The following is an 18185-nucleotide window of genomic DNA, read 5'->3' as shown; positions in this document are numbered from 1 at the left end:
CTGCTGTTAATTTAACAGATATTTCACCTCGAGGCTCAGCACTGCACCTCTTAGCTTACCCACGCAATGTACTGAACATGGAAGAACAGGGAATTGGCAGCTTGAAAGTATCTGGATATATTATTATTATTATTATTATTATTATTATTATTATTATTATTATTAGTAGTAGTAGTAGTAATAGTAGTAGTAGTAGTAATAGTAGTAGTAGTAGTAGTAGTAGTAGTAGTAGTAGTAGTAGTAGTAGTAGTATTATGTGATTTACCATGCTTGCATATATGGCTCACTGAACTCCACAAGATCTCTTCTGAAGTTTCCTAATAAAAGGGTTTTTCTGGGTTTGAAAAGACTGCTAATTTTTAAACATGCAACATTTCGAACGAGCTGGAAACGTATGAAGCAGCATCTTCGTGCAGCTGCTACTATTTAAACAGCTTTTCAATAAACTAAACAGAAACACTTTAAAATAGCATCCTCAAATTCCAAATGAATCCTGAATGAATCCCACTGGAATACCATCTGGACGTGTCGTGCACCTCCTCCATGTTCTGATTCTTTTTGCATTCCGCCCTGTTAATGACCCGTGTTCCTTCCATGTTCCTCTGTCACAGATGCTGTTGCTCCCATGTACTGTACAAGGCATGCACGATGCATGAGGAGCACTTCTCCCAATCCCCTGAACACAAGCCTTGTGCTCCTGCGTTTAACTCAATAGAGTCTCCCCTCCCAGCTTCAGCAGCTGCCTGGCCATCTCTCACCTCTCCGCGATGTCCTGCCCGTTCCAGCAGAGGGAGTCGTTGAGCACGGCAGACTCGCGGCTGCACAGCGCCTCCGGCAGGCTGCTGTAGAAATGAGTGAACCCTTGCAGGGTGTCGATGAACTCCCTGGAGGTACACAAACAAAGAACAACCTGGGTTAGGAGTCGCAACGTCCCTGTTTCTTAATTTGTTGACATGTTTAAAACAGTCTGTGTAAACTCTATGGGATCGAGAAGCTTTCCTGCTAAAACTTAGATAGGAAACTTAACACGTTACACGTGTGCACGCATGACAGAAGGGGTCATATTTAGCACATGCACTTAGCATGCATTTCAGTGACTGTGAGGCTGGAGCTCCACATGCTAACAGCATGTATTTAACAAAGCCATTTTGCTGTAAGTACTTATATTCAATAATTTAACAAAAGTGCAGTGTAGCAACAGGGTGGTTAATGTACCTGTATTTTTAACTGTATCCGACAAAGCTTATCACAGCCAGTAAGAAACAACTTCAGTCCTTAAAAAGACCTTCCAAGTTATTTTGCACGGTTTTTGCTGTGAGATTCGTTTTTACATTGTAATTAAGGAGGTCCTGTTAGCCACAGACGGCAGTGGAATCTTAGACTCAACAGCCTGACACACGGGAGCTCTGCCCCCTGGTGGTCGTGTGCTGGAAGTGCAGCGTACCTTCTGCGTCCAGCCAGTGTTTCGTGAGGGTCGACGGGGGCGCTCTTGAGCCCTCGCTGGTGAGCAGGCCCGTCCTTGGGGGAGTGGACAGAGTGAGCTAGCCGCTGCGAGGAGTAACCACACATACTGCTGACCTGCAAGGGACAGGGAGAGAAGTAAATCGTAAACGGCCAAGAAGTAAAATAGCCTGATTGAAATCAAGACAAAAACATCTGTTCTATAAAACTAAGGGAGGAAAAAAAGACAAGTGAAAGAATTTGTTACCCGCGTCGCATTTTGGAAGGCAGGTAAGAAATGAGTCTGTGTTTTTAAACTGCTGATTTGTACTTTACTTTCCTGTTTTCCAATTAAAGGAAAAATACATCAAATAAACAGGGAAGATATTTTGTCAGTGTGTGTGTGTGAGAGAGAGAGAGAGAGGGAGAGAGAGAGAGAGGGAGAGAGAGCACAGCACGGGTCCATTGAATAAGTGTGCTTTATAGAGGGGATGAAGACACACTCTCCCGGGCTCATACATATCGTACTGTGACCTCCATATCGTGATTTGTATCACATGGTGACATCAGTGGATCGTTACACCCCTAATAGATAGCACTCGTCTGACTCGAGAGCTTTGATCTTTTCATTTTGTTTTCCCCAAAGTCCCACACAGCAAGAGGGTGAATAAGGACCTTCCCCCTGATCTGTACTGACATTGTGCTCGACGCCTCATAACCCTCTATCAGTAAGAGACCAACGCACACACTCTCCCCAGGTGTAATTAAAATGCAAATGCATGTTAATGTTTTGCTTGTGTTTAATGATTTGCCATTTTAATTTCTCCAGGGATGCATTACAGACTTGAATCTGCCACACCACGAACAACTAATTGTATTGCTGTCCTAAGTGAATGCTGGAACATCCTCCCCACTGAATACTGATTCATGATAAGAAAGCAAGCTGGCTGAGCTCAACATGTTCATTAGGGATTGGGGCTGGCTGCGGGGCTCAGTACTGTTAGGGGATCTGGGACTGCGGGGTTCAAGGTTATACACCAGGCTGAAGTGTACAAGTCAGTGGATTGCATTGTCTAAATGACATGGACTCCCTCCCAGTCTATAAACTCTAACCACTAAGCCACACAGCCTCCATCCCAGTCCATAAACTAACCACTAAGCCACACAGCCTCCATCCCAGTCCATAAACTAACCACTAAGCCACACAGCCTCCATCCCAGTCCATAAACTAACCACTAAGCCACAATGCCTCCATCCCAGTCCATAAACTAACCACTAAGCCATAATGCTTCCATCCCAGTCCATAAACTGTAACCGCTAGGCCACAATGCCTCCATCCCAATCGATAAACTCTAACCACTAAGCCACACAGCCTCCATCCCAGTCCATAAACTAACCACTAAGCCACACAGCCTCCATCCCAGTCCATAAACTAACCACTAAGCCACACAGCCTCCATCCCAGTCCATAAACTAACCACTAAGCCACAATGCCTCCATCCCAGTCCATAAACTAACCACTAGGCCACACTGTCTCCATCCCAATCCATAAACTCTAACCGCTAGGCCACACTGCCTCCATCCCAATCCATAAACTCTAACCGCTAGACCACACTGCCTCCATCCCAATCCATAAACTCTAACCGCTAGGCCACACTGCCTCCATCCCAGTCCATAATCCCACACAGACACTGCTTCTTAAAGACACTATGGCTAAAACAGTCCATCAGACTCCATGTATTGCTGTTATTCAGGCTATTAGTGGTATTATGACAGGAATAAAAGTTTGCATTGTTGCACTTTTCAGAAGGATACGGAAGATAAATCGCCAAGGCAACAGACTTTAATACGTTCATTCTAGAATCCCGAGAGGAAAGCCCAGTCACTGTAATTATCACTGATGCATTGTCTTCGAGAGAGAGAGAGAGAGAGAGAGAGAGAGAGAGAGAGAGAGAGAGAGAGAGAGAGAGAGAGACCAGATCACCATTGCGAGCTTCAAAGCAAAGATAAAAAAAACTGGGAGCCCAAGACGAGAGGCTCGCTGTCATCAGTGTTCTTTGGAACGCAGAGGGTGTGGAAGTTCCATTGATAATTTATGAAGTCCTGAGTGTCCTCGGTCCTGTCTCTATTACTTTATGAAGCCCTGAGTGTCCTCGGTCCTGTCTCTATTACTTTATGAAGCCCTGAGTGTCCTCAGTCCTGTCTCTATTACTTTATGAAGCCCTGAGTGTCCTCGGTCCTGTCTCTATTACTTTATGAAGTCCTGAGGGTCCTCAGTCCTGTCTCTATTACTTTATGAAGCCCTGAGTGTCCTTGGTCCTGTCCCTATTACTTTATGAAGCCCTGAGGGTCCTCGGTCCTGTCTCTATTACTTTATGAAGCCCCGAGTGTCCTTGGTCCTGTCCCTATTACTTTATGAAGCCCTGAGTGTCCTCGGGCACCTGATCATCAATTCAGTAATGCTTGTCAACAAGGTCTGGGCAAGGGCAAGTCCAATCTCTTCCCACTACCTGGCTGTGTTTTCCCAGCAGATCCCATCTGATCTCCCCTCGTGTTCCTGGTCACCGGTGAGGCTCTGCTCGCCAGGTACCAGCTGGATTAATGCAGGACGGACTGTTTGTTCACACTTTGAAATCGAGACTGAAGACTTCCGACCAGACCTTTCTCTGCGCTACTCTCAGCCCTGCCTGTAAAGACATTCTTGTATCTTAGAAGGGTCTGAGGATTCGGACTGGCGAGGAGACTCCTCAAACACGAGCATTAGATACTTTGTAAAGGCCCAGTATGTTATCAATCGGAAGCAGACCAGCTTCAGAAAGGAATTGATGTCATGAGACAAGCGTGCAGCTGCACGTGTTCTTGAGCCAGGGAAAATGAGTGGAACAAGGAGCAGAGATTTGATCTGACAAGGTTAAAACACAAAGTGAAATAAGAACCACTGGAGCCCGGTACAACGAGAGCAGCGAGAGTACAGTGGAACCGGTATTGAAGCTAAGGAAATGAAAGTAAGGAAAGTTTTGTAGAAACAGGTTCAAAGTCCAGCTCTTGAGGGAAAGCATCGGAAATGGGAGATTTCTGCCCTCCAACTAGTACTGACTGACTCTAATTTCAAATCTAATTGTGTATCAGCGAGGCTCGCTGTGGCTGAGGGAGACAGCTGACCTCTCACCCCGAGGACAAGAGGATGTAATTAAGTTCCTCTCTTAGATGGTGCGCAGAGCTGTGGTGCCCCCAAGGCAACGCTGACAAGGAGCTCTGCGGGTTCCTGTGCGGGGGAGGGAGGCTGCAAACCCGCCTCTACGGGCCCCCGGGGAGATTTAAAACCTCATTAGCCAACTGGCCGACTGCAGTGCGCGGAGAAAGGAGAAATTGTAATAATTCCTGACAAATTGATTTAATCTGCAGACAATGTCTCTCACTCTCTCCCTTGTGGTTGCTTGTTGCAATACACATGTATCATTGGAGTTACGGATGAACCAAGACACAGAACTGGGTACCCCAGGGCCTTCAATAGCCAACAAAATAAAAAAGAAAGATAAATATATTTTTAAACCACAAAGAACTGTAACCTGTTGGTTTGCTTTGAGTTTCAGGAGTCATGCCTGTTCCGCAGAATGCAGACATACAGAACCTCCTACCGCATCTCAAACTCTTACCCCCAAGTGTTTGGGTACAGAAGCTGGCTGACTGACAGTCTGCAGTGCTCGGAGTGTGGATACAGAAGAGATTGGGATGCTAGAACCGAACACACAGACATACAGAGTTCAGCCATAACGTCTCCTGGTTCTGTCTCCCGGACTCCCTCCCATGTGTGCGCATCAAGTCTTCCCCTCCATTCTGCACGATAGCTGTTAAAAATAGAGCTTCATAAATCATGCAGCTTCCCAGTATGGAGGCAGGGGGCAGAGGGAAAGAGAAGGAGAGAGAGAGATACAGAGGCATAAGGACCTGTTACTCTCCCGGGTGTCCGAGATTGTGTGCTGTGCTGAACTGAGCTGGAGGGGTCACAAAATGACCGCTAAATATTGCTATATAAAAGCTGCATCTCCCTGTCGGATGTTATTCCCGGTCATGACACTCCTCAGTCATTCACATTTACACGCTGGAGTGAAGCCAATGTTGCTCCAAAGCAAAGCTGCTGAAGTAATGAAACAGAGGATGTGAATAATTGATGTTAAGTACTGTAGCAGCACACTGGTTAAGATTTTATGTAATCTTGGGAGAAAAGGGATTTGATGTCAAAAGTTCACACTTTCAAAAAAAAAATTAAAACAAAAATAATTTTTCAAAGTGTGTTTTTAAGCCAGCAGGCTGATCCAAAACTGGGCTGCAACGCTGCCGTGTGACAGAAAGCTGTGAGCATGAAAAAAAAAAAATTAAAAACAGTCGCTGTGTTCTGGTGCCTTTTTAATCACGTTATACTGCATGTAGGAACATGGCTAGGATTTGGAACTGCGATGACCCTGTTACAGAGTTCACTGTGATGGGATATCCCAGGCTCTCACAGCTGCACAAACTAATACCTGGAACCAGAAACTAATACCCGGAGTCTGAAGTCAGAATTCAATGAGGAGAACAATGCACAAGGGGAACAGCCAGTAACACCCTGAGGAATAGTGTAAGAGGGGGTCTCCCAGAAAAATGTGCTACCCTGCAATTTCAGAATTTACCTGATTTGATACATTTTACCATCAAAAACCATCCATCCATCTATCCATTATCATTAACCTAAGAATAAATTAACCACTTACTCCTTTACAGGGTCGCGGTGAGCCGGAGCCTAACCTGGCATACACAGGGCACAAGGCGAGACTACACCCTGGACGGGACGCCAGTCCATCGCAGGGCACCACACACACTCACACAGAGGGCAATTTAGAGTCAATCAAAAAACTTTTTTTAAAATATTTTGTTTATGTGGTGGAAAAACGTAGTTTCCGGGAAATCGTGTTGGTAATATGATGCAAGGGCAGGTTCTCTAAAATAAATGAAATTGTGGGTTATCAGGTTTTTCCAGGACACCCCGCACCACCCTCTATAGAGACCCGATACAAGCACCCCTGCAGTGATGTAGGAAGGGACTCACCAGAGCGGCCAGGCGCAGCCGGTTCCTGTGTGCGTGCAGCACGGCGTCCCTGACGAGCGTGTGGAGTTTGAGCAGCATGTTCTCCAGGTCGTACACCCCCTGCATGCCTCCCGCCAGCCCCGCCAGCCCCTGGATGTAGCCCTGCCAGTAGGGCTGCACCTCGGACAGCTGCAGCAGGCAGCCCTGCATCACAGCCTGGCAGAACCCCAGGCAGGGCCTGGCCTCCAGCAGGCCCTGGCAGTGCGGGCAGTACCAGAGCCGCAGCAGGGTGCGGCCGCAGTCCTTGCCGAAGCGCAGGTGGTCTGTCGTGTTGACCACCTCGATGCCCAGGTTCAGCGCCTGCAGGAAGACGCGGGCCGCCAGCAGGGAGCGGGACATGCGGGTCATGATGAGCTTGGGCAGGGGTCCGAAGGCCCCCGTGTCCCTCCGCGCGGCCCTCAGGCACTCCTCCGAGGGCTGGTCCCCGGAGCCCCCTGCGGGCCCGCTGAGCAGGTGCCGATATACAGTGGGGAAGAGGCTGTCGAAGAAGGAGTTGACCATGTCGTCCACGCTGGTGTCCAAGCCCAGTATGTAGAGGGACACGTCCTTGAAGAGTTGTGTCACCGGGCCCCACGCCTCACCCGCCAGCCCCGCCCACTGCCCCCGGAACAGCAGCGCCGTGTAGTTGCGTGCGTGCCGGACCACCACGTCAAACGCCTCTGGAGAAACAACAGGGAGAGACACGGTTACAGCAGGGGGCGCCGTCAAAGGGACAGGGCAGGTTAATGATCATGGAGTTCTCCTGTACTCTCCAGTGAGACAGGAAGGAAATCCTGCAGAAAGATGAAGACTGTTATATTATACAACGCTATAAGTTTATGGTGCACTCATTCATCTCTGTATAAAGCGCTTCTTTAGGTCTTTGACAGCTCTGAGCACAGTGCAGAATTTTTTTTATCATTTTTTTCATTAAACAATGTACAATTTTAAGTAAAGCAAGCAAGCAGAATGTACGTCTTCTTAGATTAAAGTTCAGATTCGTTTTAAAAGACTAAAAATTACTTTCACTGAAATGCTGGTATGCCAGCATTCAACTTCCCCAGGGGTGCAGTTTATTTTCTGCTAAGCAGCCGCCACGCTATTAGAAAGCTCTTAATACTGCAAGTCAAGAGCAGGTTACATGTGGAGCTTTTGAACCCTGAACTGCCCCTTCAGTCCACACACGCACATGCACACGCACACACATACACACGCACGTACGCACGCGCACACACATGCACTCACATTTATTTTGGATCAGGTGCAAAGACACATTTTAATAATGCAACGACTGGAGAACACTTCAGTGTGTTTGCTCCAGAATACGGCTCAGGATTGTGCAGAGATTCTTCACTTCCCCTCTTCAGGTTGTGCTGAAACTCTCGAGGGGCGTGAAAGTAAACGTAATAGGAAAAGGAAAATGTCAGAGAGAGGGAGATTATCGTGCACGGAGTCAAGTATAGACCCTTCCTTTCTCCTTATCTCAAATGCATTTTGATGCTGCATGTCTTTTAATATGAAACGTTTGTGCTACACTCTGATCTGGCTGCACAAGGTGAACACTGTCTCAGATGTTTTAAAAACTGCTCAGTTATAAAATGTGTAAATCAAGGCAAGCCTGGAGTCCTGTATTTTTTACTTTAATGTCAGGGTAGACCTGGCCACCAGTGACATGGGAAACTCTCTCTTACAATAGCCTTTATGATCTCAATAATATAAATAAGCACTGACCTGTCATTACAGCACAGTGAAAAACAGGGCCTATGATCGCCAGGGATGGAAATAAGACTCCTACTGCATGTTTATAGAGGCGAAAGTGGGCAGGTCTGTGTCCAATACTTCTTGTAAAGGGTTACCATCCACAGCAGGATTACACTTCCCAGAATGCTTTGCAATTCCAGTTAAAAAGCCTGCACTGTCCCAGTGGACATGGAGTCATATGGTATCCCTATTCTTGTAGAGTGATCTGGTCAGACCTCACATGGGTAAGCAGGCTTAGTGAGGTCCAGTATACTTCATGGACATCATAAAGATCACAGGGACCCAATGGAGCACAACTAGACTGACCAACGGAGTGCAGCCAATTAGACTCCAGTATTATAAAACAAAGTTTCACCAGTGATTCTGTTAAACTGAGTTCGGACTGGGTTCCCAACCCCACAAGTGGACTAACGTGGCGCCTCTGCCACCTGCAGCATCACAAGAGGAGCTTCAGTGAAATCCAGCAGACGAGAAGCTTTCTCGCTCAGGCCACTTGAACACTGCAATTTAAAAACAGCAATTCAAAAAAACTGTGGTTGCTGAGTTTGCAAAGCCCACTCTTCAGGGTTATTTGGGGGGGGACTCAGTTTTAAACAGTTCAATCAGCAAAGCACTGCCGTCACTCTCCGCTCAGCTGAAACCTTTTCTTTAGTTTTAGGTTTTTTTTATTTTTCAATATGCTGAAGATGCTGTCCTCTTTTACTGCACTACAAGCTAAATAACTGGTCCTCCTGAAGCATATGCAAAACCTAACATTAGCATTACCCTTCAAACCTCTTTTGGAGAAGCTTGCCGGGTCTCTGATTTGATTTCCAGCCTGCGTTCCTGCTGTGCTAGCGTTACACTTCCTCTTTGATTAATAGCATGCAGAACGCATTGAATACCAAATCAGCAAGGGTGTGAGGGGAGGGGGTGGAGGGGCACTTGTAACACACTTTCTTTCTATCACTTTCTATACAGAATCATTAATCTGTCACCCACATGCATTCTGTCAAGGGTTTTGCATGTGTGTGTGTTTGTGAGAGATAGAGTATGTATTTATTGTCTCTGCTTCAGTTTCCATCCTGATGTCTAAACACTGAACTGATACAATCAAGACACAGAGCCATTACAGGCTACTGCAGGCCCCAGTGGCGCATCATATAATCTACAGCACGCACAGTCCATGAGCTTTGTTTTAAAGATAGCATACAGGACAGGGCAGCGAGCTGTACTGTGGTAACGCCACAGCGCTGGGAGTCAATTATTAGTAGCATCTAGTAGGTGGGTATGGAGAACTGTGTTAACACAGACTATGCCCACTCAAACCCATTGGGGTCCCTAGAAAAAAGTTTCCGACTAGAGTCAATGATTGTAGAAGTGCCATTGCTGGTGGAAATGGGTACTGTACCGTTCTGCTCAGAACAGAGGAATAGCGGGATACTGGCGTTCAGTTTCACATCCTGCCCTTCCTGGCGAGAGATGGATTTCAGTGCTGTGGTCAATACGTGATCTCTGATGGCACGCTCCGGTTTCTCTAGCGGTGACTGGGCAGGAGAAGTGTGCTTCATCTTTAATTACTCCATCGGAAAGACAGATCTCCGTGGAGGAGAGAACGTGACCCTGTTATGACCTGCCTGATTCAACCTGGGAGGCACCTGCTGCTGCTGGCAGATCTGTCATGTGCTTTACAAGCCAGACTGTTCCTGTCTGACGCAGGACCCGAAGCGCCTCGTCTGCTGTATGTGAGCATGTACTGCACTGTAGGTCTGTGCATGGCCAATTCCCAGACGCTCGGAGAGACAGGGTTAAGCGAAGATCACACGGAGACAGGATCGGATGTCAGTGAAGTTGAAGAGGAGGGTTGGGTCCACCCTCCCAGTCTCTCAGTACTGTCCACTAGGTTACACTGCCTCCCAGTACAGCTCTAAACACTAGGCTCCAACAGGTAAAACCAAGGGACTGGAGGAAACGCAGTGTAGAGGCTAGGCGCTGGGAGGGAGGGAACGTCGAGGTGAGCGATAAATGGCTCTTGTCCTTGTCGGTTGTTGAATCCCATCCCTCCGTCGGCTTCCTGGATGAAGGGTATTTGTGTCCTGCAGGGGGACGGGTCCCTGGATAAGAGGCGGGTGGCATGGCTCCAGGTGTTCCAGTAACAGACTGGATCTGTAATTACTGCTGCCAGTAAATCAGAATTATCACTTTGCAGGAGAAATGAGACAAGGATAAAAAAAAATAGCAATGCTTGAAATTTTATACGGCTATTTTGTTTCTCCATGGCGGAGTCAATACAACCTGTGGGACTGGGAGGGAGGCAGTGTGACCTAGTGGTTAAAGCTGTGGGACTGGGAGGGAGGCAGTGTGACCTAGTGGTTAGAGCTGTGGGACTGGGAGGGAGGCAATGGTGTCCTAGTGGTTAGAGCTGTGGGACTGGGAGGGAGGCAGTGTGACCTAGTGGTTAGAGCTGTGGGACTGGGAGGGAGGCAGTGTGACCTAGTGGTTAGAGCTGTGGGACTGGGAGGGAGGCAGTGTGACCTAGTGGTTAGAGCTGTGGGACTGGGAGGGAGGCAGTGTGTCCTAGTGGTTAGAGCTGTGGGACTGGGAGGGAGGCAGTGTGACCTAGTGGTTAGAGTTTAGGGATGGAGTAGAATATAGTTCCCAGACTGGGAGGATGGCTGCATGATTACAAACACTTCGTCTGATTATTCATCACACTGTCTCCTTGGGTTCTTTTACTCGTTTCAGGCAGATGGAGTGTTTGAAGTTATTTATGCAATATGATTCAGCTCTTGGTTTTAAGATCAAAAATAACAACAATTTCACCTAAACAAACACTTTAAATAGTGTTTTTGTAACTAATGCCTGCCTGCCTGCGTGTTTGTGTATATGTGTGTGTCTGTGCGTGTGTCTGTGCGTGTGTGCGCGTGCGTGTGTGTCTGTGCGTGTTTGTCTGTGCGTGTGCGTGTGTCTGTGTTTGCGTGTGTGTCTGTGCGTGTGTGTGTGTGTGCGCGTGCGTGTGTGTCTGTGCATGTGTGTGTCTGTGCGTGTGTGTGTCTGTGCGTGTGTGTGTGTAGTGCTCCGTGTTGGAGGTAGCAGGCGTTTTCATGGGGAGTCAAGTAGATTTCCAGACCCTGCCATACCCTTCACAGCTGCTTCTACTAGAGATTTACATCCCACCACAGAGAGGGAGAAAGAGAGAGAGGAGGAGGGAGACATGGAGAGAGAGGAGGGGAGAGGGAGAGGAGAGGAAGACAAGGAGAGAGAGGAGGGGAGAGGGAGAGGAGAGAGAGGAGGGGGAGAGGGAGAGGAGAGGGAGACAAGGAGAGAGAGGAGTGGGAGAGGGAGAGGAGAGGGAGACAAGGAGAGAGAGGAGGGGAGAAGGAGAGAGAGGAGGGGGAGAGGGAGGGGAGAGGGAGACTAGGAGAGAGAGGAGGGGAGGGGGAGACAAGGAGAGAGAGGAGGGGAGAGGAAGAGGAGAGGAAGACAAGGAGAGGAGGGAGAGAGGGAGAGGAGAGGGAGACTAGGAGAGAGAGGAGGGGAGGGGGAGACAAGGAGAGAGAGGAGGGGAGAGGGAGAGGAGAGAGAGGAGTGGGAGAGGGAGAGGAGAGGGAGACAAGGAGAGAGAGGAGGGGAGAAGGAGAGAGAGGAGGGGGAGAGGGAGAGGAGAGGGAGACAAGGAGAGAGGGGAGGGGAGAGGGAGAGGAGAGAAAGTGGGAGAGGGAGAGGAGGCGAGGGAGAGGGAGACATGGAGAGAGAGGAGGGGGAGAGGGAGAGAAAGGGGGAGATGGACAAAAGGAGAGGGAGATATAAAAAGATACAGAGGGAGAGAGAGATAGAGAGAGAGAGAGATAGGGAGAGACAGGAAGCAAGCAGTCTCCACAGCGAGCGATGGAGTGGGGCTCTGTCTCTCTCTCCTGGGATCAATAGCAATCTTTTTCTTAATGACATGGAAGCCAGGTACGGATGAGCATAAATCCGGGCTTGACAGATCAAATCTGCTGTGTATCCCTTTCAATTACCCGAGCTGTATGTACAGGGCTGTGTATTCTATCTCAGACCCCTCCCCGGCGACACACAATCACAGCGCTTCGAGCCGCAGCGCCCCACAGCAGACTGCTGTTTCAGCACGACGCATCAGTTCACTAGCCCTGCGGAAAAGGCTGGTGCTTCAGATACACGTGCTTTTATTTTACCTGAGCGCACTGAATAGCTGCTACACAGTTCTCCCTCTCCTCAGCTCTCACGCTGTTTAATTCTATCAGAGCTGTGCAAGACGATAGCTAGTGGTTACTGAGGATCTGTTCCACTTTGTGTGTAACATACCTCAACTGACAAGGCTGTAATGTGATAGTGCTGGGAGCAGCATGGATCATTGGACTCTATGTAGAATGCATTGAGTTGTTTGTATCAAACTGAAAACTTTCTTTAACTTTGCATATTAAACCTTCTTTGACTTTGTACCACGTACTGTACTGGGCTGTTCTTTAGCATGTTTTCACTAGACTTTATTGCACTTTGCAATGCTTTGCTATGGGAAACGTTCATAAGGTGACATGTATAACAGGTAAGGCACGGTGGTATTATTGGATTAGCGAGAATCACTTCTAGAAGCTCCTGTTTGTTCAGGAGCAGGTGCTGCTGTAGCTGGGAGCTCCAGGCTCTCCAACTGGAGTTGGGATTTAAAAAAGGAGTTTATTCAAGCAGAAGAACTTCGAGTCTTGTATTTATTGATCGCGTTTTGTTCTCGTTTCGATGCGCCTCGCAGAATTTCGAAATGCATTTATTCTTGGTCTTGTAAATTGTTAGATGTTGTCGTAAGATAAGCAAAAAGGAGAGAGAGCTACAAAAAAAAATAAAAGATTGAAAAGTGCAGCAGCAGTGAGATAATGGTTTTCAGAAGCTATATTTCTAAATGTCAAGTTAATGTTCATGGGATGGCAGGGAGATTAGACAGGGCAAAGACTTGCATCTGCTTTCACAAGTGCCATTGCAATCCTCGCAGGCAAACTCTGCAGGGAGCCCAAACTGAGGAAGCAGCACTCTCCCGCTCTCCCCCATCTCTCTCTCTCTCTCTCTCTCTCTCTCTCTATCCCCCGTCTCTCTCTCTCTCTCTCTCCTCCTGTCTGCAGCTGATAGCTTTAATACTTCACTGACAAAATAGACTAGGGGAAGAAGACTCTTGCTAAGTAAAAGTGTGTAAAAAAAATCAACATAACAAGATGGGGTGTTTTTGAAGTTTCAGAACAAAAGAAAGCAGAGAGAGAGAGAGAGAGAGAGAGAGGGATCTGCACGTCTCCCTTACACTACTGGGTTCGTTATTTGTAATGAGATTTGATACTTCTACACGGGAGTCAATCACACCTTTTGATTACTGGCATACCCTGGCTTCCTCGTTTACCACAAACACAATCAAAGCCAGCTGACTGCGGTGGCACAGTCTGCTTCATTACTGGAGAGCTTTCTGTGTTGAACATCATTATACTGAGATGCAGTGTACTGTTTGCAAGGGGACTAGAGAATGAGTCCTGGGGTCCTTACAGTCCCCAAAGTCATTTTCAAGGTTATCCTAGTTTCCATCTTATAGGGGTTGGGAAGTTTTTTTCGATTTATAAATAACAAGATGTCAAACTAGCCTTCATAATCACGCTGGGGTTTCCAGACCACGTGTTGGACAGAGTATCATGTGACTGTGATGTCATCCAGGTAGAAAGCTCCCAAACAGGGGTGCGAATCCAAACGGCACTGCGTCACACAACAGCGTTCATTACACCAGTACCATGCCAAGAGCACTGTCTTGCGTTTCAGAGAGGAGCGAGAGAGAGAGAGAGAGAGAGTCACCCACAGCACATCACACACTGCCTGACAGTGATTGACTGGAGCAGTAAAAAGCTACTGACAAGCACAGGTACTGCAGCGCCGTGTCAACTGGCCTTTAAACCACAAGCAGATTAAACAGCAGGCATTTCCATAGAAGAGCAGCGGAGGCCCCGTGCTTCAGTGAGCCTTGCTAATGGAGTGCTGGCTGGGGTAGCGCTTGCCTGTTCGTCATCTGGCACGGAGCGACAGGAGAGCTGACGAGTATAGAGGCTGGGTAATTGACAGAATCACCCCCTGCCTCGGAGAGATCCAGAAGGCACCACTTTCATGCCTTGCCTGAATTCATCCAAATCAAGAATATATATATATATATATATATAGTTCTCTTGCTCAGCAGGGCACCCCCGCAGGTCGGACGCAGCCAGCTGTTTCAGAGCCCCCCTGTCGACTATCAGCGCTGTCTTTTAAAGAATGTGTTAGTTAAGCAAAGGAGCACAGAGGGAGTTACTCTCGATGGATCTGTGGACCCGGTTTGTGAAGCATGGTACAACCCGAAATTTGCACAGTATACTTTGCAGTATTATGATTTTCCCATTTACCTCTCTGTGCTTTACAATGCCTACCTGTGCTTTGCCATGTTTTCATTGAGCTGTATTACACTTCGCTTACAATGGGAATAGGTTAGAAGGGGAGGTGCTAAAAAGTGTGTCAGCTTAAAGGCCAGCTTGGCAGATGAAAAGTGCAGTTACAGCATCTATCCACCGGTAGGCACTGTGTGCTCAGTTGCAATCAAAGGAAAATGAACAGAAACATTTGGCAAGATTTCCTGCCCTGGCCCCCATTCCTCATGTCACTCTGTCACTCAACATGTCACTAGCTGACAGTGAAAACGTTTAACAAATGGAGAAAAAAGGAAAAAATGAATTCAGTCTGCAGCAGATTGCAGTTCTAAACATCAAACGCTCCAGTCACACTCCCTTCAGTTATAAAATAAAATTCTTCATTTGGTTAGATTTTTGCCTTATTAAACCCCAGTATGTGTTGCTGTGCAGAGGGTCGCCTCTTCCTCTGTCTCTGCTACCCGGCTGATCAAAGCACTGTCAGCCGCCTCCCCTCCGCCCGCCCGCCCCCCCCCTCACACTCGCACGCTGCCTTCAATCACACCCCCGCCAACACCGCAATCCCACGTCTTTATATTGAACGCTTCATCTATCTAGCTAACAAACTATCTATCCGTGAATCTATTGATCTATTCATCCATCCATCTGTCTTTCTATCTAGTTATCCATCTATCTGTCGATCTATTTCTCTATCTATCCATCCACCCTTCTGTCTATCCACCTCTCTCTCTCTCTCTTAGGCATAACTGCAAACACGTGAAACATTTAGCATTTCTTTCCACTACCCACTGGTAGATATTTGGTTTAAATCCTATTCAAAGGCTTCAGCACCACAACGTGCAGCTGGAATGTGAGGTTCTAGCTGCATTGCATCTCATATGGTGCTGCTGTGTTTAACGTGGTAGAGTATTATTACAGAAGTATTAGCAGTGTTATTATTAACTAGGTTACATCCTAAGACAGCTTTCCCTGGGCTCTTAACTCTGCCTGCCTGGAGGGGAATATTTCAAATGATTTCTTTCACCAGGACAATGGAAGCCCCTATTTTAATCAGCGCGCAGTCCTAGCGGTAGACGGCCTCCCCTCACCTCTCTGTCGCTGTGTTCCTGACGGAGAGCCAAAGCCGCTGTTTAAGAGCCCGCCAGCGAGGAGCTGACCCTTTTAAACAGGCCGGGGCAGCGCTGGATAATTAATCCTGAAGGTGAGCGCGCCAGCCCCGCCGGGTAAGGGAGGAGCCGCCGCTGCACTTTGAATAAACGACAGGGCAAAGTCGACACGCACTGCAAGAAAAAAAAAGACATCCTTCCTGTCAGATGAAGCTGGCTATCTGCAAGCTGTTCAATGTGACTGCAGATCCTGACACAGATCAGATACGCATCGCTGGAAAGATTTCAAAGACAGAGGGAGCAATAACATTGACAGGGTTATTTTTGGTGAAATATAAATCACACAGAACCAAGACATCGACTACTGCCCCTATTTTTCATTCCAGGTTTTCATTGTGAATAATAAAACGACCCCTAATCTAAGGGTCCACTTGACTAAGTCCAAGCCTCTCTCTCTGTTTCTCTGACGCTGTCTCTTATGCAGAGTAAGCCTGTTCTGTGAGTGTAAAGTTAGCTGGTAATGTGTCAGCTTCTGTGGGCAGTGCCAGACCCGAGGGATTAGCGAGGGAAGACTTGCGAGGAGGAAAGAACGGCTGCAGAGAAGTGCATCAGGGGACAGGGACCAGAATGCTGTGAGAGACACATTACTGTCCGCCCCCGAGCCCCTTGAGATTGGAGAACTCAACCCAGACCCCCCCCCCCCCCCCCCCCCCCGGGCCGCCCATTACCGTCACAACATTCTAAAAGATAAGTGATGAATTCCGCTGTACTGTTTCAAATGTAGACAGTGCGCACACAGCCAGATAGAGGGTAGCGCTTATACTGAAAACCATTTTTAGGGGGGTTCTTGACTTTTATGATAGTTTCGGTGCAGGTCTGCTGTGTTAGTCGTAATGATAAATCAATTAAGAGGAGTTTTAAAAACACTTTCAAAATTTCATGGACGGGCTGATGTAATCTTAAAAGCTACCTTTCAAAAATATATATGTTTTATTTGTTATTAATCTTGCACTACTGCCTTCTATAATAATAAAACGATCAGATGGGTCAGCGATGAAATAATGTTGGGATCTTGACCCTGCATCGTGAGCTAATTGAAGGCATGCTCAGTAATTATGTCATGGAATTGGTGTCAGACAGGAACATTTATCAAAGTTAGCGTTCCAGGGAGCTCTGCATTGCAAACGGGACAGCAAATACAGCCCGGGCTGCCAGGGCCCAGCTGAGAAGCAAGCCCCTCAAACTGGGTCCAATGGGAGATCACTGGCTGCCTCCACAGGTCCTGTTGTCAGCAGAGTGGATCACAGGAGGGTGGCGGTGAGGGGGAGACGAAGTCAGGAATGCAAACGAAGCTGAGCGCCCCAACTTCTCCCCTGCCTTTGTATTCACACTCTGAAGAACATGATCAAATATTTATCATTACGGGCTCTGCCTTGTCAGGAACAATATGTCTGGCTTTAAAGGTTTAAAACTTATGAATAACAGAGAGAGAGAGAGAGTGAGTGAGAGAGTGAGAGAGCGAAAGAGAGCAAGAGAAAGAGAGAGAGAGAGAGAAACATGACAAACAGACAGTCAGAGGGAACTGAAAATATCTTTGAAGCCTCAGATCCTGAAAGCTCTCTTATCCAAATTACTCTTTGATGTTTTCAGAAAGTTAAAAACTCTGTTGTTAGTTATTCCTTTTAGAACTGGAATTGTGTTATTAACTGCTGATTTGGAGTAAAAAGCTTTGAGAATGCAGAACAGAGATCTTGGTTTCTTTTTCAGATGTTGTGCGTTTAGATCATGAAAAGAAAAGGCCAATCATCAGCTCCCAGAAACCTGTCCTGGATCTTCATGAAAAGACATTGTTATACTTCTGTTTTTTTCTTCCTTTGACTCACAAAGACCGGCATCTTGAGTCTAACTGAGCAGGTTAATTAGCAAGGCCACAGCGATGCAGATTAATGAGCCAATTTGCTTCACAAACTCACAACTTTGCTAACGAACTCGGCACATTGATTGGCTCCTCTCTGACGTTTTGTTATTCAGTTCCTAACAAGGAGCAGTCAGCCTCTCATCACTGCTGCTGGCTGAGACGAGGCACCAGCCTGCCTTAATGCCAGCCCTCGTTTCATTATGCAAGCGCCCTAATTAACTGCAGCAAGCAACAGCTCTCTCAGCCGTCTCACAATCACAAGGAGCCTGGCTGACTTCTTTGCAGCCTTACAAACTTATCTCTGAAGCTACGCAGAGTCAGGCCTGGTCAGGGTCTGGATGGGAGCCCTTCACAGAACCCCAGGAGTTACACACTGCACAGGGGGCTGGTGGTCAGCGAATGGGAGCCCTTCACAGAACCCCAGGAGTTACACACTGCACA

The 18185-nt window shown here is 47.5% G+C and overlaps 1 protein-coding gene across 2 annotated transcripts in view; it reads right to left on the bottom strand.

Moving 5' to 3' along the window:
- The window catches only part of LOC117412150 (glypican-3-like), a 61204-nt gene that overhangs the window by 26394 nt on the left and 16625 nt on the right, over window positions 1-18185 (bottom strand). For both annotated transcript variants that reach the window (XM_058989442.1, XM_034903787.2), the window contains 3 exons: window positions 6526-7223; window positions 1445-1578; window positions 759-884 (listed from right to left, as the gene is read on the bottom strand). In XM_058989442.1, coding sequence (XP_058845425.1) covers window positions 759-884; window positions 1445-1578; window positions 6526-7223 — 958 coding nt within the window. The remainder of the gene's footprint in view (window positions 1-758; window positions 885-1444; window positions 1579-6525; window positions 7224-18185) is intronic.

The sequence above is a fragment of the Acipenser ruthenus genome, chromosome 16 (genome assembly GCF_902713425.1).
Source record: "Acipenser ruthenus chromosome 16, fAciRut3.2 maternal haplotype, whole genome shotgun sequence".
NCBI classification, from domain to species: Eukaryota; Metazoa; Chordata; class Actinopteri; order Acipenseriformes; family Acipenseridae; genus Acipenser; species Acipenser ruthenus.
This window is presented reverse-complemented; position numbering and strand designations above follow the sequence as displayed.